Source organism: Odontomachus brunneus, unplaced genomic scaffold (assembly GCF_010583005.1).
Source record: "Odontomachus brunneus isolate Ranch 3 - 2012 unplaced genomic scaffold, Obru_v1 Obru_scaffold_178, whole genome shotgun sequence".
NCBI lineage: Eukaryota > Metazoa > Arthropoda > Insecta > Hymenoptera > Formicidae > Odontomachus > Odontomachus brunneus.
The window spans coordinates 512664-533858 of NW_022639628.1; the positions used below are offsets into that span (position 1 = coordinate 512664).

At 41.1% G+C, this 21195-nt stretch overlaps 1 protein-coding gene across 8 annotated transcripts in view; it reads left to right on the forward strand.

The window, feature by feature from the left end:
* Nucleotides 1–21195, forward strand: part of LOC116851573 (glutamate receptor ionotropic, kainate 2-like) — a 173157-nt gene that overhangs the window by 102598 nt on the left and 49364 nt on the right. For all 8 annotated transcript variants that reach the window (XR_004379615.1, XR_004379614.1, XM_032831127.1 and 5 more), the window contains one exon: nucleotides 4765–4917. Coding sequence is in view for 6 of the 8 variants with exons in the window: in XM_032831127.1 (XP_032687018.1) it covers nucleotides 4765–4917 (153 nt within the window). In the remaining 2 variants the exon portion in view is untranslated. The remainder of the gene's footprint in view (nucleotides 1–4764; nucleotides 4918–21195) is intronic.

A 21195-nucleotide genomic window follows, 5' to 3' on the forward strand; every position in this document is an offset into this window, starting at 1 on the left:
AGAATGAACGATCGCGTTACGATATCGTCCGGCGGCGCGAGTTCCGTCGAAATAATTTCAGGAATTTCCTCCATTGCTCTTCGCGATGTAACGAATGGGCCTCGACACTGGCCGTTTCTCACGCAAATATACTCTTTACTCTCTTATTACACTATCATGACTGCTATAGCGTCGCGCCCTAACTCATCGTGTGTCGCAGAAAGAAAAGAGAAAAAAAAAGCAGAATTAGACAAAGAAAAGGGGGCGAGGACGTAACCGGTCGCAGTTGGCACGTTAGCTATTCTACAGGCAGATTTCAAGTTTGCCGACGAGATTCTAGCCTACAAATAGCACGCCGGGCTTTATTGTTTGCCTCGGGCAAAGGTAAGACAGGGCAGGATGTGCTCGCACGCCCTGAGCCACTCGCTTCATCCTGTCACGCTTTTGCGTTAGCGTCCTGCCGCATAAATTACGTTAGCGCCAGTTCATCAACTTTCGCGTGAACAAACTTTCCGGCGGATTCTCGTTTCGGATTATTACTGCCCCGCGCCAGGGGGTTTTAGCGTAATTGTGAAACCGCAAGCGCTTGATGTCGATAATTTGTAAACTAATATTGAACGAAATTGAGCACGCGCTCAACTTTTTGCAACTCGCCTCGCGTAATAGACGAGTTTGTGAGACTATTGTACATTTTTTCATTCAGTTACTCCGTCCTGAGTATGAATCTTCTATAATTAGTGATAACGTGATAACGACGACGACAAGGGCCGATCGTTATAGATGACAACACGAAAGGGTTCGAAACGAGGAAAAAAAGTCACTTTGACCGACGATGCATACCGTTACTACTCAGTTTTTTTTTTCAATACAAGCTTTTCGATTTTCACAAGCACATTTCCAGTTTAGTTTCTATTTTCTTTTGATAAAATTAATTAGCATTCTATGATGAAGAGCATACGGGAAAAATTTAATTTTGTGCAGCTAAATAGGGACAAAATGAAAATTCGGCGACGTGGAATAATATCTCTGTTACAGCAAACGAAAACACATTCATTCAAACGTCCAGTTATATTAAAAAATTTGGTTGCAATAACTGAGAACAACTGACTGAGCAGAAATCTTCTGTATGAATCTTTTTGTTAGTACAACTATTTTTCATTTTGTCTCTATTTTTCTACAATCAATCATTATACAAAAACGATGTAGTGGACACACTCGGTCTTTCTTCTATGAATCTTTTTTACGTCACGCTTCCTGCACGAAGAAAAGCTTAATTAGACAAATTTCTGGTAAAATGTGAACAAACCAGAAATTTTTTTAAGTTGACAAGATTTCTAATAATCCAAACAAATCTTTTTTCCGTATAATATATAGTATTTACAAACGCAATTTTTTATCTGAATGGCATTATTTTTTATGAAGTTATATCGAAATAATGATCATCTGTATTACTTCTATTAGAAAGTTATATTAAAAATTGCAATATTCAATATTGTGTAAAAAATTGCAATATTTAATATTAAATTTCTCATGAATGGCACAGACAAATCACACGAAATTGTAACTATAAATGTGTTTTACTGCGAAAAATGTTACGTCAAATTTTTGTATAATTTCAAATATTTTAGCTTAAATGAAAAAAACTCTTTAAAGTGCATCAGGCAGCATGCATGTAAGAAGGCATCGTCGAAATTGTGTATCGTGTGATTTTAGCTTCACTAACGGAATTGTTTGTTTTATGTAATAGCGTAATTATGTAATTTGAGTGCACTATCAAATATGTCACCGTTGTGCGAGTTAAATTCTGAGCTTTAAATTTTCCGAGTTAAGAATCTTGACTCCTTGTGTGTGGAGATATTACGAACGCGCGTGCGAGGGAGAGAGAGAGAGACTCTGCTCTATGCAAATCGAAGAGCACCTCTCGATATTCGAAAGCATATTACGGAGATACATCGTCTGCAACACTTATCGCGACGCGTTATCGAACACGTCGCGCTTAAATACGTTACGATAACGATGTATAAATTATAACGGGTGCATTTCGCGTCGAGAGATCGCGTCGAGGCGTGCGCGTTTATTGCTGGCGTTTATCTCGGGAGGCGTAAGAAGAAAACGACGAGCAGCGTCGTGGAAAACAGCAAGGAAGAATATCACAGTTGGCTGAAAAACCACAACGGCAAAGTTGATTAGTTGTGCTAACGAAATTTACGCGGCGTAAACAGAGGCGCAATATCGAAGCGAAGCGGGGGTGGTGGTCGGGCGGCGGACTGGCGCGGGTGGTTGACGGCAAGGCGCGGGGAACACGTCGCACTTTAGCCGAGGGCAAACATTAAAGCTCCACAAACTGCTCGCGGCAAGGCGGCGGAGCTCGCAAGCGGAGTCAGGAGGCAAGACTAAACGCAGCCCAGGTCGTTTCCTGAATGCTTCCGTGTGTTTGTCCGCCTCAAATACGTGCCTGCCACGACGCGCCGCCGTGAAGGTGCACGCGGGGTTGCCAGGGAAAGGGAAGGAAATGAAGACGAGAAGCGGTCGCACCGGGCGGAACGGTCGCGCCGTGCTTAGCATCGTTTCACGACTCTGAAATACGAGCGGAATCAATTCGCGACGTGACCGCCTCCGTCGATCGCACCGGAAGCTACCACTAAAAACACCCCTCGAGAGATAATAGGACTACACGCGCTCCTGAGAGGGAGAACTGAGAGACGCTGAGCTCTTTAAAATTCCGCTGTCCTTCTTTTGTTCGCGTTACCGACCGTGTTAATTACCGATTTTTTTGCGGTTTGCGTAAAGCAATGTTGGACATTTAATCGATCAAAGTTCTCTTTCAATCATCAAATCAACAATTGGAATTAACCAATTGTCATATGTAAAATCAGAAAGGATTTTATCGATTGATTAAATTAATTGTTAATCCAGAATTGACGTGTGATTGATTATACACTGATCAACAAAGCTACCCGATAAATTGACCTTTTCTTTGTGATATGAATGCAAATAGCCATTTTCGACGTATTTTTCACTGTTAAAAAAAAATCCCTCGAAATTGTCATTTATGACCCTTTTTATCCCATTTTTCTCAAAATTATGACGTGATAGTCAAATATTTGGACAACGGATTTGTATTCAACGGGTAAAAATACATCTGAAATAACTATTTGCATCCATGTCGCAAAATGACGTCGAACAGAGAAATTAAATTTTTTAATCGGTGAAATTAAACGAGACTTTATATGTAACGATTGGTTAATTTAATTATTGTTTGCCGATTATTAGTCAATGAAAATTTTAATCGAACAATAATGGCTAAAACTCTACCGCAAAACAATTACCGATGAGCATGTCAAGATGTTTTTAATTCAATCGGATATAAAATAATTTCTCACACAAATTGTGCGAGCACCATTCCGAGAACAGTTTGATTATGTTGATTATTCATTTTGTTTATTCGCTCATTGATAAGCGAAATTTCAATATAATGCAGTCGATAATTTTTATTGACGCGCGTAATAAAATGTAGCAACCCGCAGTGGTACGTCAATCTCAAATGTAGATGAGAGGCAAAATCCACGTCGACGCGCGCGAATTTAATTTTTGAGCTGATAAATGCGATATCTGCCTATTCGGTAACACCAAATCGCGCTGGATCGCAGGAACAGCCGCGACAGTAAAGAAGCAACCGGAACAGATAACGAAAAATCAATAAGCGCCACGTATACACTTTGTTTATCTTCGCGCTAAATATTCCGTTCATTCGCGTTTAATGTGAATACGCATATCGTAGAATTATAAGCCGCGCGTGCGCGCGCAAAATGGCGAAATTCGCGGTACCCACTCCGCGTGTTTTCCATCGATCATTGTACTTTATTGAGAGCGCGTTTCCACTGCGCAAAAATTGCGACGAAGCGCAAAAAGAAACATCTCGTCAGCGAGCTTTCGGCGACACGAGATAAATAGCGTGTGAACGGAGTTAATTCGCGCGATGTCGCCGTCAAATTCCCTATAGTCTGCTCTCGTTGAATATTACATTTTCCGTCGGCGCGTTTCCGGCAACGAGAGCGCAACGTCGTCTCGTTCTCGTCGCCGTCCCGACGAGCGGATTAGAACGTAACTTCGACATAGCAGCGTACCGTGAATTTCATAATTCACGGAAATAAACGCGCACACGCGACTAACGGCGTTACAATTAGTATATGGCGCGTTCGTGCTCGCGTAGTTCGCGCCCGCGTCCGCCCGTCTTCCCAAGTCTCTGCGTCCTACGTCCTCCGCCCGCGTTTCCCGCGCCATATTTTCACGGTGCGCGCTTACTTTCGCGTTTAATCTCGTCAGAATCGCAATTCACGCCGCAATTCACGCGTTCATTAATACACCCATGTTCCGGCAAATACAATTTGGCACCTCCACTTGTCCATTGTTTCCATTCCTTTTAAACAATAATTTCCATTTTGTCTTGCTAAATTTGATCTGGGATTTTCGCGATATCTGCGCTTCGGGAAATCGCGAGAATATGAACGAAAATAAATTAAATAGCGGCTTCAGGACGATTATATGACGAGACGATTCTTTTGTTCCTCGATTTTAAGTGGATTATGTGCTGTTATAGCGGTTCTTAGTAGTTCATCGTAGTAGAGCGACAATCGCGAGCAGCCTTGAGGCAATGTGAGGAATTAAACCTTGCGAAATTGCGGAGGACATAGCTGAAAATATTTGTAGTTTCCGATATGGCGTGTGCTTGTTGTCGCTCGACGGAAACGACCAACGAATAAAATCGAAAACTATTTTTTGCAGGCCGAGCCAGCGTTGATGTACGATAGCGTACAGGTGTTCGCAGTGGGATTGCGTACCCTGGAGCAATCCCATGCTTTAAGACCCGCCAATATCTCTTGCGAACTCGAGCACCCCTGGGACGGCGGATTATCTCTTATCAACTACATCAACTCGGTGAGTTTTCACTCCTACATTTATACCGATACGCAATTTAGATCGCGCTTTAATGCAATGCGCGAAACAATTAGTTCGGAGACTGCGTGAATTATTGCGCCCACACTTTTGCGAGATTTTACTTGTTCGTAATAACTTCCATAAAAATTATGAAAATTTAATTTTTGTTTTAAATCGGTATAAAAAACATCAAAGAATCTATTAATATTTTTATGATTTAATGACATAGAAAATAATTAAAAAATAAAACACATCGGATCGATATTGATTAGTATTGCGGTGTAAACGATTGCAGTCTGGATAGACGAAGTGCATGTTCCTCAAGATTAGGGGTTGAAGCTGCGATCACACGATACACGATTGCATGCCTTCTTACATGCATGCTGACCAGTCGTTCAGTTCACTGCATGAATCACCACTGTGTACTGGAAGACCTATGCAGTGAACTGAGCTGCCGGTCAGTTCTAGTTTCAGCTACGAACACACGATTTCATGCCTTCTGACATGCATGCTCATCTGACCGGCAGCTCAGTTCACTGCATAGATCTGCCAATACACGATAGCGATTTACGCAGTGAACTAAACTGCCGATCAGCATGCATATAAGAAGGCATGCAATCGTGTATCGTGTGATTCTAGCTTTAATCCTAAACGTCAAAAAGTTACGTAAACCCTAAACATGGATAAATTTTCATTTCAATGTATTTCCATTTCTCATAACTTTCGTAAAATTGATCAAAATTCAACGCTTTTTTTTATCGGTATAGGAAACAAAGAGGAATATGGATCTATTAATGTTTTCGCGATTCAATAAAGCTGAAAAAAGTTATAATAAAAAACCAAAAAAATTAGACATCTGACATTTTTGGAAAGCGAACGACTACAAAATTTATACGAGCTGTTGATAGTGGAATTAAACGGCTCAAGTAATTTTATGTGATTTACGTGATGACTTATTCGTCTCTCGGACGCGAGTGAACGCAACAGTATCGAACGATATCAATTTCAATCGCGCATTCAGATTGTCGGTATATTCCTCCGCTAATACAATAGCGCAGTATTATCATTATTAACGGTCGAAGAAATGAGCGCGATCGATGGCGCATGGAAGTTGCCATTTCCATAAATGCACGCCCGAGATATTTCGAGGAGAGAGAGAGAGAGAGAGAGAAAGGGAGAGGGGAGAGAGTCTATAATCATTCTTACCGGGCGACGCTTATCTGCGCCTCGAGACCGCGATGTTCACGCCATAAATACGCCCGCGGGACGTATTTTAATTTTTCATAACACCGTCCGCATACATTCTCGACAATATCACGGCGCTGCCAGCTGTTCTTCTTCTCCCCTTCCTCCCCCTTCCTACTCCGAGATCTCGGGGGAACAAGCAGCGTCGAAAGGGCGAAAATCCGCGCCAAGGGCTCCCCCCATCGCTCTTTAACAGCACCACTCACTAGATCCGCCCAGAGGAGACACTTCGAGGGGGAAGAAATGCGCTGCGCTGGCTTACCGTAAATTACCGCCGGTAAGGTCTGGCCGGTGTCCAAAACAAACGATATCCGATATAGTGGCGCGCACTCGTTTCCGCTCCGTTCGTGCAAATATTTAGCGCGACGCGAAGGAAACACCGAATATCGCTGTATACCAGGCACGTGGAATCTGGGTAGTAACGTTTCCGCTGGAAAGTTTCTTTCATTCACGACTCATTTGAAGCGGCATAGGGGCCGCAATGAGGTCTGTTTGAAATACCAAAAATTTTCATCTTTATTTAAATTTACCTTTGCGAATTTGTATTAAACAATACATTGTGCACTTGGAGGCAAGCAAATAGTCAAAAGGTGCAACTAGATACATCAGAACATTGCAAATATTTGCACACTATTTCGTTGTAAATGCAACGAACCCAAATCTGGTTCGTCAAATTAAATCGAGCGCTCAAATTATTTTCAAATGATTGTGTTGAAATTGTTTGAAGAGCGCTTCAAGTTACTCGGATATTCGAGTATTTGGCTCAATTATAGAATACTTGAACAGCTTTTGGGGTAAAGTGGCAAACACACTAACAAATCGCATTCAGTAATTTCAATTTAAAGAGAACATTTAGAAACGCCGGGAGGAGCGCGTTTCCATAAATTTCAATCAACGTTTCGCGCGCGAGCGCATGTCGCCCGTACGAGACACACGCGACGCAGTATAGCACACAACGGCGGATAAATTGTTTAATACCATGATGGACGATTCCAAAGCTGTCACAGACAGAGGCCACAAATCCTTCCGTGATGCTGTACTTCCCCTTTTCAACCTGTACGACATTCTTCCCGTCCCCGTGTCCGACAAGGTACGATACGTATCCGACTGCAGTATTTCGGGATTGATACTCGCAAAAAGACCGCGATATTGTTCTTTCATAAAGCGCACTTTGTACGTGTAAAACATTTCGCATACGCATACGATATTCATACATGAACATGCGAATTAATATCTTCAGGAGTAGGAATATCTGAAGTAAGTTTGCAGCTCATCGTTAAAAGTTTTTTAATTGCTCATTTCTATCGAGAACCTCAACGCTATTGTTATCGGCGTTGGCGAAAAACGCGATAATTGGACAATATACGAAAAATATTTGCAATAATAATTTTATTATTAATTTATAATAATTCTTTATGATTGTTTCCAAAATAAATGCAACGCACGGCTTTTGCATTGCCGAAACTAATTCTCGGCAATTTTTGGCTTTGCACGCTTTTTGTAATAATAAAGGTGATCGTGCAATGAATCTTTTCGAAGCTCGGCACATTAATCGAATCTCTTTTACACACGTCCGATCCAATTTTCGCGATTTTGACCCGGCGACCTTCGTTAAGCAGAAAGTCCGTCGTACTGTCTGAACCGCCGCGTAGAGTTCAATTTTCCCAAATTGTACAGACTTTCGTAACCGGGCGTACGTGACTTTCGCTCTGCTTGTTAGGAAACAAAAAGTTCACACGGCAAATGCACCGGCACGAGAGACCATTGGAGAATTTGAACGCGGATAAAGCGAGAGGGATGAGGAAAGTGGTGGAAACAGAATTCGATGTTGAGGAACGAAGGGGTGGGAGAGAAAAGGAAAAAGAAGAAGCGAGAGAGAGAGAGAGAGAGAGAGAGAGAGGAGGGGAAAGAGAGGAAAGGGAGAGAAGACGAAGACGAACGTTCCACTTTTGCGAAGGGAGAAAAGAGAGACGGAACAATAAAAATCGCTCGGAGATCGTGCCGGAGAGGAAAATGATAGCCGTTGGTAGTTGCGCGTTTTTGTTGCGGAGGAAAGCCACTGTCTACTGCAAATTAGTCAAAGCGCTCATAGATGAAAGGAAACCCGCGGTGAACCCGAGAACACCGTGCAGAACTAAACCAACCGACGCGCCGTCTTAAGAGCACGGCAAACATCGCGTACTCCGTCTCGTTCCCGCAAGTGAAATAACATCGCGTCTACTTCGGCCACGGCGCACAATGCGACCGCCACCGCGCGCATTTGCGGCGACGTCTTTGCTACCTGCATTCATAATTAGTTAAGTTTACCACCGTCTATCTCCGTGGCTGTGCAAGTTCGACCGTCTTCGCAGCCGGCATCCGGCGAAAGCCACCCTCCTGCCCGTTCAATATCTCTCGCTTCGACTTCAAACGAGAGACAGAGCAAGGGAGAGAGGAAGAGAGAGAGAGAGAGAGAGAGAGAAACAGAGAGAGAACATCTCACGGATCCGGCCGAATCGGTACACCTTACGCGCGACCATTAATTTAATAGCGCCGCGGCGACGGAGATTCCAATATCGGGCCCTTTAATCGACCTGGAGATATTTGCGCCGATCCCTCCGCGTCGATGTCACCGTCGCGACGTCGTTGGAATTCCGGCATAACGTCAGGCGTGCCGACGGAGTTAGGTTATGACGCCGCGGAATATGTCGAAATTGAATTAGCGACACAGCAGGTTGTGCCGGTTGCGCGGCCCCACATCGTGTCCATCTTATATATATAACGGCAAGACCGATAAATGCCACGCGGCGCGCGATACGATTCGCATAAAGCGGGCAAGAGCGAGCGAACGCGCGCGGGCGCGCCTCCGAGACCCGCTATGAATACACATTCGCGCGTGAATGTAGCTATCGCGATATGTTCGCGCGCGATATGGGGAAGAGGATGTTGGGCGAATGATGTGCTCGCCGCTGAATATTCGCGTGTCTCCGGAATTTCCTAAAGATAAGAGCAGATGCTTCGTATTGTACGGAGCCCTTAACTTATTGGATTTCCGAGATACGCTGCGCACGTTCAACGTTGGCCATTTTCATGCCGCTTCTTTCTTTCCTTTTTCTTCTTTCTCTTCTTTTTTCGTGTGACCATTTTATCGACGCGAATCTTTGACTCCGCGCGAGGATACGTGAGATTTATCATAACCAGGGGAGAAACTTCTTCACCATTGACTTTCTTTGAAAAGCAGCCAAAAGCTTGCGAATCGCTTAATTTTAACCCTCAAAGAGTCGCGTCTTGAAATACTCATATCTTTTCCGGAGATTTCATTCGAGAATTAGTTACATGATGATATTTAAAGTTTGCACATTCGATGAAACTCGAAGTAATTAAAGCGCACTGGAACCGGAGTTTACCGTAGTTGACAACGTTATCGCGCGTATTCTAGAGTCGACAAGTAACAGTCGAAAGTGGCGACGAGCTTATCCTTCGATTCTATAATGTCCCATTTCCCTACATAGTCGCCACACACAGCAGGGTTAAATTCACAAAACACCTTGGCGTTCGGCCAATCGCTTTTTATCGCTAGATTAGCTATTTTGCGTTGTTTGCCTCCACCCACGTCTTTCGAGCATCTTTCGTTCGCAGCAGATTTTGGCACACACGGCATATTCTTGTTTGTTTCGCTGACATTATCCTACTTCCTTAGCCCGATTTAGCCAAGTATTCTCGCAGCAAGGGCAAATCTCAAGTGGGTCGCCGGATTAAAATCCATCCGCTCGCCAAATTTGCCATAAATAACACAAACGAATTATCGTGCGCGACGCAATCCGGATTGTTAAGGCGCCGAGTAGCGGCAGCCCGAGTTTTCGTAAACTTGTAACAAGCTTTTTGCGTAACCTGCTGTGCGAAGAAATTTATGGCTAGACTCAAATATATATATATATATATATATATATATATATATATATATTTATATACATATATAGGGTGTCGGACAACTCGCTACGGAGTCGCGAGTATGCAAGTAGAACACTGAACACAACTTGAGCAAAGGGAACTACCATTTATCCAACAACTATATAAAATTTGGAGATATCAATGAAAAAAAAATTGACAAACCAGATATCCAATTTGTGGATCATTTTCGACGAGATCTCGTAGAGTCTATCTTATAACATCGCGTGCTCTGGTTCATCAATCTTTTTCATTAATATTTCGAAACTGTATATAATTGTATGAAAAATGAAAAAGAATCTTTTGTTGAGATCAATGTATTTAAATTGCACACCGCAGTTCTATAATGAGTTGTCGGACACCCTGTATACATATTTCTTTTAGTCTAGCCATAAATTTTACACACACACATACATATCTACACGCTTGCACTCGACTTCGTTTAATTAAATTTTAAGCGAGCGCGCATTCTATTTAATCTTAACGCCACGGCTACCGTGCTCATCTCTCGTTTTTATAAACTCACTTCCGAAAAATTTTACATCCCCTGTGACTCGTAAAGCCAAATCCTGTTTTTGAAGCTCTCCCCTCAGTGAAGTTATAACAATTACATATAGAGATATTAAAAATATCGCTCCTCTATTTTTTTTTAATAGACCGTAAAAATACAATTTCCTCGACGTGATAGTGTCTGACGACGAGGACTCGTTTTACATTCTTAACAAGTGAATTGGATGTACCTTACACGAAGGGCAAGATTTTGTCGGGCGAATCTTTTATACCGAGCGTACGTTTGATATTACGTGTAAAATTTTGAAATTAAATGAATTTCAGGAAAAAATTTCAACGCAAAATAGACGAAAGCATGTTGTAATTATCGAAGAATGTACTTTTAGTATGGAATTTATTTAATTACAAAAAATAACTGTTATTACATTATTTATTGTAAAGTAACGAAACTCGCAGAGGCGTCATAACGACATATACACTTATTTATCGTAACTTTGTTATTGTGTAAACAATAACGAGAGTATTGTATGAGATACGACTAGCAGTAATATCGCTACACTTTACTTTCTCATAAAATTATGAATGTTTTATTGCAAATAGTTATTATAAAACACAATTTCATCAAAATATTATGGACCAATTTAGAGAAACGTATATGACTTTGTAAATAAATTGCAGTCCGATATTTTCATCGGAAATATAAATTGTGTTGAAATTTAAATTGCGAATGTAAATTTCGTGGCGGTCGTAATTTGCGCGGCTTTATCTTCGCTAATACGCTGCGATCGATAGAGAAAACGAGCGGAAACATATCCGCGCAATACGTTTACGGCAAAAGTAACATGCGGGCGGTTGTTTGCATGAGCCTCCTAACGCAAATAAACATTCGCGCTAACGTATGACAAAAATGGGATCACTGCTCGATAAATCAGCATAAATTTCGTGAGGCATCTCGCGCCGCCGCGATCATCCTCTTGTTTACTAGTGTATTCGCCGACATGTATGTCCTAACTAATCTCTAAACTCGTACAGATAATTATAAAATATTCGCTTCATAAGCCATAATGTGAAGGCATACGCTCGAAAGGAGCGTAATTTCTCATGCCTCTTAATTGATCAAGGAGAGCTTAAATATTGCGGTTATTAATTTTTATTAATTTTATTAATTTATTAATTTATTAGTTTTATTAATTTATTTCGAGTCGCTCCGACTTCGATAAATCGTTTAGCTTTAATATTAAACGGAGCATCAATTTCATCGCCAGTTTTATATGATATTTCTTCACACTGCCCTGCTCTCGGTGGTAGGGAATTGGAGGTAGGAGAGATATGTTTTTGTGCAAAAAATACATAATGTTGTTTTGACAAAAATTTGGTCACATCATCAAGCCACATGCAAGTCAATTACAAGTCGCTGTCTTCCGCGACCAATTAAAGCAACCTATGAAAACGAAATTCTCCATGCACGTACATTCGCGTCTTTACGATCCATTGGACAGAAAATTCGTTCATGGAGGCAGCCGACCTGGCGGACGTAACAATTGCACGCTGGTCGGCCTTTTATTACCTTTCTTCATGCATGTATCCCGACCCGCATCTCCAACACCAGCATCACCGCTAGCAACACCACTACCACCACCAACACGATTTCGTCCGGTAACTACCTCCACAACCCGAACGATTGTGTCCGCAACAATTCATTCGAAAGATATTCGTCGTTTATTCTTTTATATATTCTAAAAAATTTGCTATTTCGCATTGATGTCTCGCTGTGTGTGATGCACACTAAGATCATCAAAATTATTTTTAAAAATTTTTGTATAATTTATACACATACGTTTCTCCGTGTTTGACTGACCATTTGTTTATACCGAATTCGCTACAGCGACCTCGACAAACATGCATCTTCCATTAACATAGCAATTCCGTCTGCAACAATTCATTCAAAAAATATTTGTTGTGTAGTTTATTCATTAATATATTCTCAAAAACCTGCCATTTCGCATTAATGCCCTTTTTCGTGCGCTATACGCGAAGATTACTAAAATCATTTTCGAGGGAATTTTATACGATTTATACGCACACATTTCTCTGTATTTGTACGTGCCATTTATTTTACACCGAATACGATGCAGCGGCCTCGACAAACACGCGTCTTCCATTAGCGTAACGATTGTGTCCGCAACAATCCATTCGGAAAAATATTCGCTGTAACGTTTATTCCTTTACATAATCCCAAACAATTATTTCGCGTCAATACCTTACTATGTACGCTATACGCGAAAATTACCAAAAAGATTTTTAAGAAACTTCTTCAAAAAGATTTTTAAGAAACTTCTTCAATTTATAATTTATTCTTCCGTTCTTGCATAGAGCTGCCTCGATAAACACGCATCTTCCATTGATTACGGATCTGTAACTGGACGTTCTGTTTTTAGAAGCAGCCTTCCTTTTATCTCGATGGCACGAAATAGCGAAATGGTACGTTTGAACGCGCGCGGATTCCACGCGTACAGCTGGCAACAACCTCGAAGCGCACTCGCGCGAGTAATGAACCCGACGACCGTACAAATCGCTCGTCCTCTCCGCCATTCCAGTTTCATCCGAAGCGCGCGGGCTATATTTTCGCCGAATCCCCCTAGCGCGATTCCTCGCGATCGTTTTTGCTCGAGCGACCGATGCATCTCGGACTATCGTTCCAGCGTATCCGCTGGAATCATTTAAAATCGCCGCTCGCGCGATCTACCCGTCTCGCCAGCGTCGTTCTTAAATCGTCGGGAAGCGCGAGAAATTTTCAACAACAGCGCGGATCGAGCGTGTTCATTTCGCCGTTGCGGCGCGCTGTTCGCCGCGTCATTCGATATTCCGTCGCGCGCTTGTTTAACCAAGCAGCACATCCGTAGTTTAAATGAAAATAAAATTCGGCGCACGAGCGACGCCATATGGCGGGAAAGAGCATTCGTGGGGCACTATCGGCCTGGTGTATGTTAAAATTGCGGCTGTGTCGCTCTTTCGCCGTGTCTCGTATCCTACGTCATACCAATCTTCATTCCTCTTCGCCAAAGTATCTCCGAAGCAATGTTTTGGATGACCGCTTACTGAAATTGCCCTCTGTTGTGTTCGCCCGTTACCTACTAGTATCCATATGCTATCTTTTCTCCCTTCTCTCTCCAGAATATTTGATATCTCTCAATCCCTCCTCTTCTCGTCCGCTAAGCACGATACGCGAATTCCGATAGACCTTCATATTTCGCCCGCGAATAATTTGGCGCATCAATCCGTTCAGCGAGATTTCAGTTATTAACGAAAAAATCGGGACTACCTTCGCAAGTTGTTTTCGCGTAACTGTAGATATTGTTCGAAGGAGATTTTCGTCGGGAATCTTTCGTATAGATTGAGTTCTGTAAAGTCAGCTTCTGAGAGCTGTACAGCGAAGATGTGTTTAATTACTTGTTATTAACATGCGTTATTAACATCGCGCCAGTCTTCCGAAATATCGTGTAACGAAAGCACGGAGAAGGATCATACATTATATACAATAGGGTTCTCGCGCACACACATCGAAATATTAACGTCTCGCGGGACAAGGATCCGCGCTGACGGCTCAATTATTTGCGCACAGAGATTTTCCTTAAGTGATTAGAATATCCATTCTTCGCGCCATTGCCCTAAGCCGGCTGTGACGGCTCTCGGATCTTCCGGGATTTAGATAGCGCTCGGACGCGTCGTAACGCGCCTGGATTTGCAGGGGGCTGGCGCGGATATGCCGGGCCAAATTACTCTCGTTCTACTTGCTTGCGCGTAACAGGCAGTATAACGCGATTAATATCGTTCATAAAAGCGCTCGTCGAGTGGTTTGAAGAGATTACATGATGTAACGCGCCGGCTGCTTGGCCTTTGTGCCGGAAGCAACGTAGCTCACCGCGCTGACACCGCTTAATCACCATACAGTGAGATTATATTGGACAAAACGCCGTTATCAGATACTAATTCGCGGGAATGCGAAACACCCTGACGTACGGTAGAATAACGCGATGGCCTCGCGATCATAGACTCATACAATAGACCACGCACTCTTGCGCGATGGCTAATGGCAAGATCGAAGAACAGAGATATGTTAAATACTTTAGGAGAGGATGATACAGGAGAAACAAAAGAGAGAGTTGAACGCAGTGAAAGAAAAAGAAAACTGCTCAAGTAGAAACATTCAAAGGGAAAAACTAGTCACTAACCACAAAATTTGTGGCCAGTTTTTGCTAGCTAGGATTTTCTAGGTAGTAACTGTTCAGAAATTGAACATGAAAATACTAGCCAGTATTCCTTAATCAGTTACTGACCAGAAAGTAGACAAGAAAACTGGTAATTAAAAATCAAGGTACAACTATCTCAGTCGCTTCTCCTCCTTTGTTCTTCTCACCAACTAGACAATTAAACAAGGAAAGCATCTTTCTCTTTCTCTCTCTTGCTTTCTGTTACTAATGCTACCTTCATCTCTCCTACAACAACGTGCAGTCTATTCTCTACCCTCGCAACACGCTGCTAACGATTCACATGGATTTTCCAGCGCGTTTCGCAGAACAAACAGGCAAACCTCTCCTCCTTCTCGCTCGCTGAGAACGTCGCGAGTGCGATTGACGTTATCGCGAACGCTCGTACGATTTTGCACGTATTCTCGCACATGAGTCCGCGAGCCGAGGGAAGTCTCGCGCGACGCCCATAACGATTTTCTCCACGATTCTTTGGACTCGCGTCACGCTCTGACATCGCTGGCAACTGACCGATCCTACGCGTCGATCTTCCCCAACTTCAGCGAAGGACGCTGTTTATTCGCCCCGTCGCACTATTTATGATCTCGCGCTCGCTTTGCAATGCTAATGACAGTCCCGCTGGCATTTAGTTGGACACCATTTGGAAGCGCGCCAAGATAACCAAGTTTCCCCGTCGCGCGATCAGTTGTTCCCATTGACAATACCCAGCGCGTGCACAATAGTCGATATTCAATTCTAGAACGCTCGCGCATGCACCGACGCCACCGTCAAAATCCTGCCACGTATCAGATCTTGTCGGATGCAACGTGCGAAACCACGACGACACACAATAAACTGCCTCTTCGTGAGACATCTTTTAATAGATTTTTTCTGTTGATTCGGCTTTTGCGCCTCTCTTTCTCCTTTTCTCTCTCCCTCTCTCTCTCTCTCTCTTTGTCTTTTTCTTCCTCTCCCTCTCTCTTTCCCGTCTTGCTTTACGACATAGCTGACAGCTGAAACTAGCTGATACGCTTCCGTAGAGCGCGAACGAAACTTGCAACGCGACGCGTTATCCTAAAGTGCATTGATGATGTATCGGCACATGTATCGAGAGGACACATAGTCAGATCTGGATTGTAAATTTCGCGAGAGAGTTTATCCCGTTACAGTGGATAAATGAAAATGTTAACTAATTTAATTTATGTGTAACGTTAATCTCGCTCAATTTGTCGCGATAACACGCGAGCATTTATCTTCTCAATTTATCCTCGCGTGTAGCACGCGTTTACGTAATATTCCAACGAAGTGGAATTTCCTTTCATTACACATTAACTAATGATGATGTTATCTTACGCTTTTTAATTTTATCACACGAGTGAATTAACTCGCACTCCTCATACGAAGAAGATGTCTAGAAGTGTATGTACATGTGGAATACGGTAAACTCGCGAAGGAGAGATTCTTTTTCTTTGGCATAAACATTCTTGGTTTATTCAAACGTTCTCAAGGGCGATGTTCCATAGGATCCGTTTCTGCGGATGGACGTCCCTACCTCGGCACGAGAAATGTCCCAGGGCGAAGCTCAGAATTGCCGCGCGGTATAACCAAGTTAGTTTCTGCTCCCTAATAGGGCATTTCAGCATTCTGCTAAATCCTAGCCAGCGATATTATGCTCCCAGCTGGGTGGCTTAATTGAACCGAACGAGAAATAATTGCCGTAGCAAAGCTCGCGCGGAATATGCCATCGCGAGAGTACGAAATACCGTAGTCTGGACAAATCTGGCTTTAGATGATTCAAGTAGGTCGCGAGGATTACGCGCGAAAGACGCGTCTAAAAGCGCATATTTTGTCTATATAATTAAATATTGTACGAAAAAAGAAAATTTGCTGGATAAACTAATTTTTGTTGAAATAATAATGTTTACTTTATTGGAAGTCATTAACATTATAAAATTGATGCCTAGTTATATATGTCCGGCAATCGTTGTGCCTTGTTATTATATACTGTATGTATATTTCGCAGGTGTTTATTGTCTTATTTATTGTTTATTTAACTATCTTAATCTTATAATAATATAAATATAATATAAAAGACTGAACGAACTAACTAATAAACTGAAGAACTAAAGCCTAAGAATTAGAATTGAACTTGAACTTGAACGATTCAAAAATTCCAATTGGAATTATCGAAATTTTGTTTAAATTAATCAGAAATCTTGATAATTTAGGGTGAATGCTGATAACTTCAACCGAAATGTATAGATCGTTCATGTCTTATCAGAAATTGGTTTATTCAAATAAATTTTCTTTTACGTGTGAAATATATTAGAATGTGTAAAATTTGACGTAACAACGATGTTCATGAATATTATTTCTATGTGAAAATTTTTTGTGTGATTATAGAATTTTTGTTTTTACACAAATGTCTAGTAGCTATTACATTTGCGATGTAATAATCTTAACTCGTCGTTTACAACGATTCGATATTGACATCCTGCCAGTCGATGATCTGTCTAGTCTTAATTATACCGTCAATGCAATTGGCATTGACGATAATCTCTCATCTGAGGATCACAGGCGCGAAACTGACGTTCGCCAATAACACATACAGTGCCGACACCACCGTGATCAACGTACAGACATTGTCGTTCACAGTGTAATTAGCAATGTAATTAAAGTACGCGGTCCGGCTGGACGACCGCGAAAGATGATTGTGCCGTAAAGCAAACGAGCTCCGTCGTTTTTATCCGTACGAAAAATATAACGAGACGTCGTGGCGTAGAGGAGGAGCAGCCGCGGAAGAGAAAGCGCTTGATTAATCGCGGGAACACGAGGACACCGAAAGGACAAAGACAAGATTACGCACCGCGGAGGAGCACTCTCGTCGACTTTCCCCTAATTAAGCGTTTGCAGATAAGCCGCGCTTTTCTAGTTTATACACCGACGGGACTGTCGCTGTCCGTCGCACGGGAAGCGAATACGGGTGGCTCACTCGGAAGTCGAGGAACTGTTTTTGTCAAATGACGTATTACGTATTCAAGCGGTTCTGTGCTAGACGCAGCGGGTAAGTACGTGTCTTGTTAAGTTCTCAACCGCGCTCGCTAACCGTAAGCCATAAGCCGTGCTCGGATTCGCGAAGCGTAATATCGCGTGACGCCTAAACTATAATGATGCACTGCGTACGTACATGTATATATATACACATATGTATAGACATGCCTTGCAACCTGTTGAATTCGAAATCGCTCGCATCAAAATCTATCGACAAGGTAGAACCGCAATAAATTGCTTCGAACGTTTTGCAGTTTGACGCAAATTAACCGAGTAGAAATTTTAGCCCTTTCGATCTGAATTTTTTAACCGTTGTATATTCGAAAGAGGATTAGAATATATGTTTAATATATAACAACAAGATAAAAAGACATGAGAAAACTAATATCTCCTGTTATCATCTTCTCTTTCCCTCTTATCCTTCCTCTTTCCCTCTGGATCGCCTCCATTCACAAAAAATTAATATGTTACATAGAATCAAAAAAAGATACAGATTTCAGAATATCAAAATAGACATTAAATAGAATATTATAGTCAAAGGTAGAATAAAAATTTCTACTTCGGTTAAAGAATCAAAATTATAATTAATCAAACAGGTTGAAATTAATCAAATCTTAATTAAATTGTATCAATATGATGAAGGATATATTTGGAATGAAAGGGTGTCTAAAATTTTATGATATCAGCGACGTATATTTCAAGTGTCGCCATGCAACATAATAGGTTTTCCGCAGCGCACTTAAAGATAGATACGACGAGTAAACTTATCTCTTTCTTTATAAAAGTGCGATAAAAGCTAGCGGCGGCAATTAAGTGTTCACATTTAGGTGGTTTACCGCTTAATCCAACTACAGTCATGGTACTTTTTAAGGGTCGTTTACGAAGTAGGAAACCAACGACCATTTCCGTCAGGAACACTACGAGTTGTCCTTGATTGTTTCGCGACTTGGTCCAAGTTCGAAGCTTTAACTGGGACAAGGACCGTTCATTAATTTACGATCGTACTTTGCTATCCTTGATTCCATTTCGAGTTCTATGGGAGAACTGTTTTACTCGCCTTAGAACAAGCTAATATCTATCGCAACGGACATTTCCATTAGTTCATCCTTTTTGGAGATTATCCAAACTCAAGCCGATATTGGAGTTTTACTGATAACGAGTGTATTGACGCGTTATGTGCACGGTAAAAACAGTTCCATTAATGTAACTGAATCTATTGTTGCTTGGAAAGTACAAAGACTAGATAGAAAACTCGGTTGTACTCTCTAAATTTCTTTGAAATAAAAAATCATTCAAAAAGTAGAGTGACCACGGAATTACTTGAATTCGAGCGATTTTTAACTCATACGAAGTGAATTCTCTATTCTGAATCGTCAAGTGGATATTTTCACTTGAAATTGAAAGTGAATCTGATGTGCTTCATTGTTACAAAAATATGTTTTCATTCTAATCAATTGTCAACCAAAATATTTACTAGAGTCAGAATTCACTCTAAGTTTGAGCAATTCACACCTGCGATTTCGAATTGCAGTATTTTCACTATTAATTCGAGTGAAAATATTGTCACTTTACACTCGTTTTAAGTGAGATGCCACTCCAAGAAATTTAAAAAATAGAAACAGAAAGATTCTTATGTTAAGAAGTTTCTACCAAATCAATTATGTTTAATTATTTCCATCGAGTCTGAATATTTTCAGACGCATGTTTTCGGTTTTCGATTGCATCAACAACAATATCATTTCTCTTCACCAAATTTCGTCTGCTTCTTATTCAGTTATACGAACTAAGGTCTCTTTTTCCATGTAAAAATGTTTCTAAAACATTTTTGGAATCATAGAAATTTTTGAAACGTTGAAATACTCTAAACTATCTCTATTGACAGAAAAAAAACAGGACATTGCAGAACTTTGATTGAATCGATGCTAATAGCAAACGTTTACTATTCATATTTTTACGTTACAAAGATGTATGTATGCGCACACGGAATAGTTATCGGTGTAGGGATTGGGAGTTGTAAATAAAACTGCATATCCTGGCGTATGACTAAAGCCTAAAGCACAACACAGCATGCTCGCCAAAACCATTATATTGAACTAGAATTTATGGTGTATTGGGGCCAGAGACACACAGGATCAATATTTATATGTGCCATCAAATATTGACGTTCGCGATTTTATTGTTGCTTTATGGTTAAAAATTGATCAATCTCGATAACATGTTACTTGTCACTAGCGCTGTCGCACGACAATATCTTCTCACAGTACTCTGAATCATTATTATTACAAGTTTTACGTTACAGTGAAAGCGAGGAGAAAGTCGCTTTATTTATTACTGAATCTACTCGGGTGTAGTTTGTATCGTAGATGGAATTTTTGCTTTTTGATTGTGTGACAAAAGATTCACTTACAAGGATAGAACGATCAGCTTTTTCATTTTTGTTCGTTTCTGCGAGCGTTCGTTCAATTTTATACAGTCAAGCTCGATTGATTTCGATCTTGTCTACAGCAGCGAGGTGATTTCATTGTGTCTGCCACCCATCGATCTTATTTAATTTTCAAATGGATCTGCTGGGAATCTTAAATCGCTCAAGGGGATTGAAAGTAATCCTTACAAGATCAACGCGCGTTCGCAACTCTCGCGAGCTACCTCTCGGGCTATTTGAATGATTTGAATCTGAGAAATCCAGGGAAGGCCAAAGTGTTGAGGGAATTCTCGTTACAGTAATTATTTTCAGCGGGATATACCACTCGAGATTATAAGCAATGGCTTGCGAAGCAATATAAATTCGTGTTATCGAACCTCCGCTGTTATCTAATTACTCCCGATATAACAGCAATGAGAATTATTCAATAAATCGCGAATTTTCCGCCAAGCACAACCATGAGCAATATTAGGATATTCTGGGGATATTCAGGGCGATATATATCGAGACCCAAGCGATGAGTGTTCGATAAATATCACGTATATATGCAAAGTAAGTTGGAACTGTAATATCATATCGTAAATGTGACAATTAAAAAAATTTTACAAATGCATTATGAAACAAACTCGATTAGTAGCGGGTCGATTTTTAATAACATACACTAGTAAATAATACTTGGGTCGAGTTGTAAAATAAATAGATATATTTTTATTGCAAATATTATATATATATATATATATATATATATATATATATATATATATATATATATATATATAATTATATTTTTTAATATATTATTTATAATTGTAATCTCTCTTTCTCTGTTTTTCTCTCTCTCTCTCTCTCTCTCTCTCTCTCTCTCTCTCTCTCTCT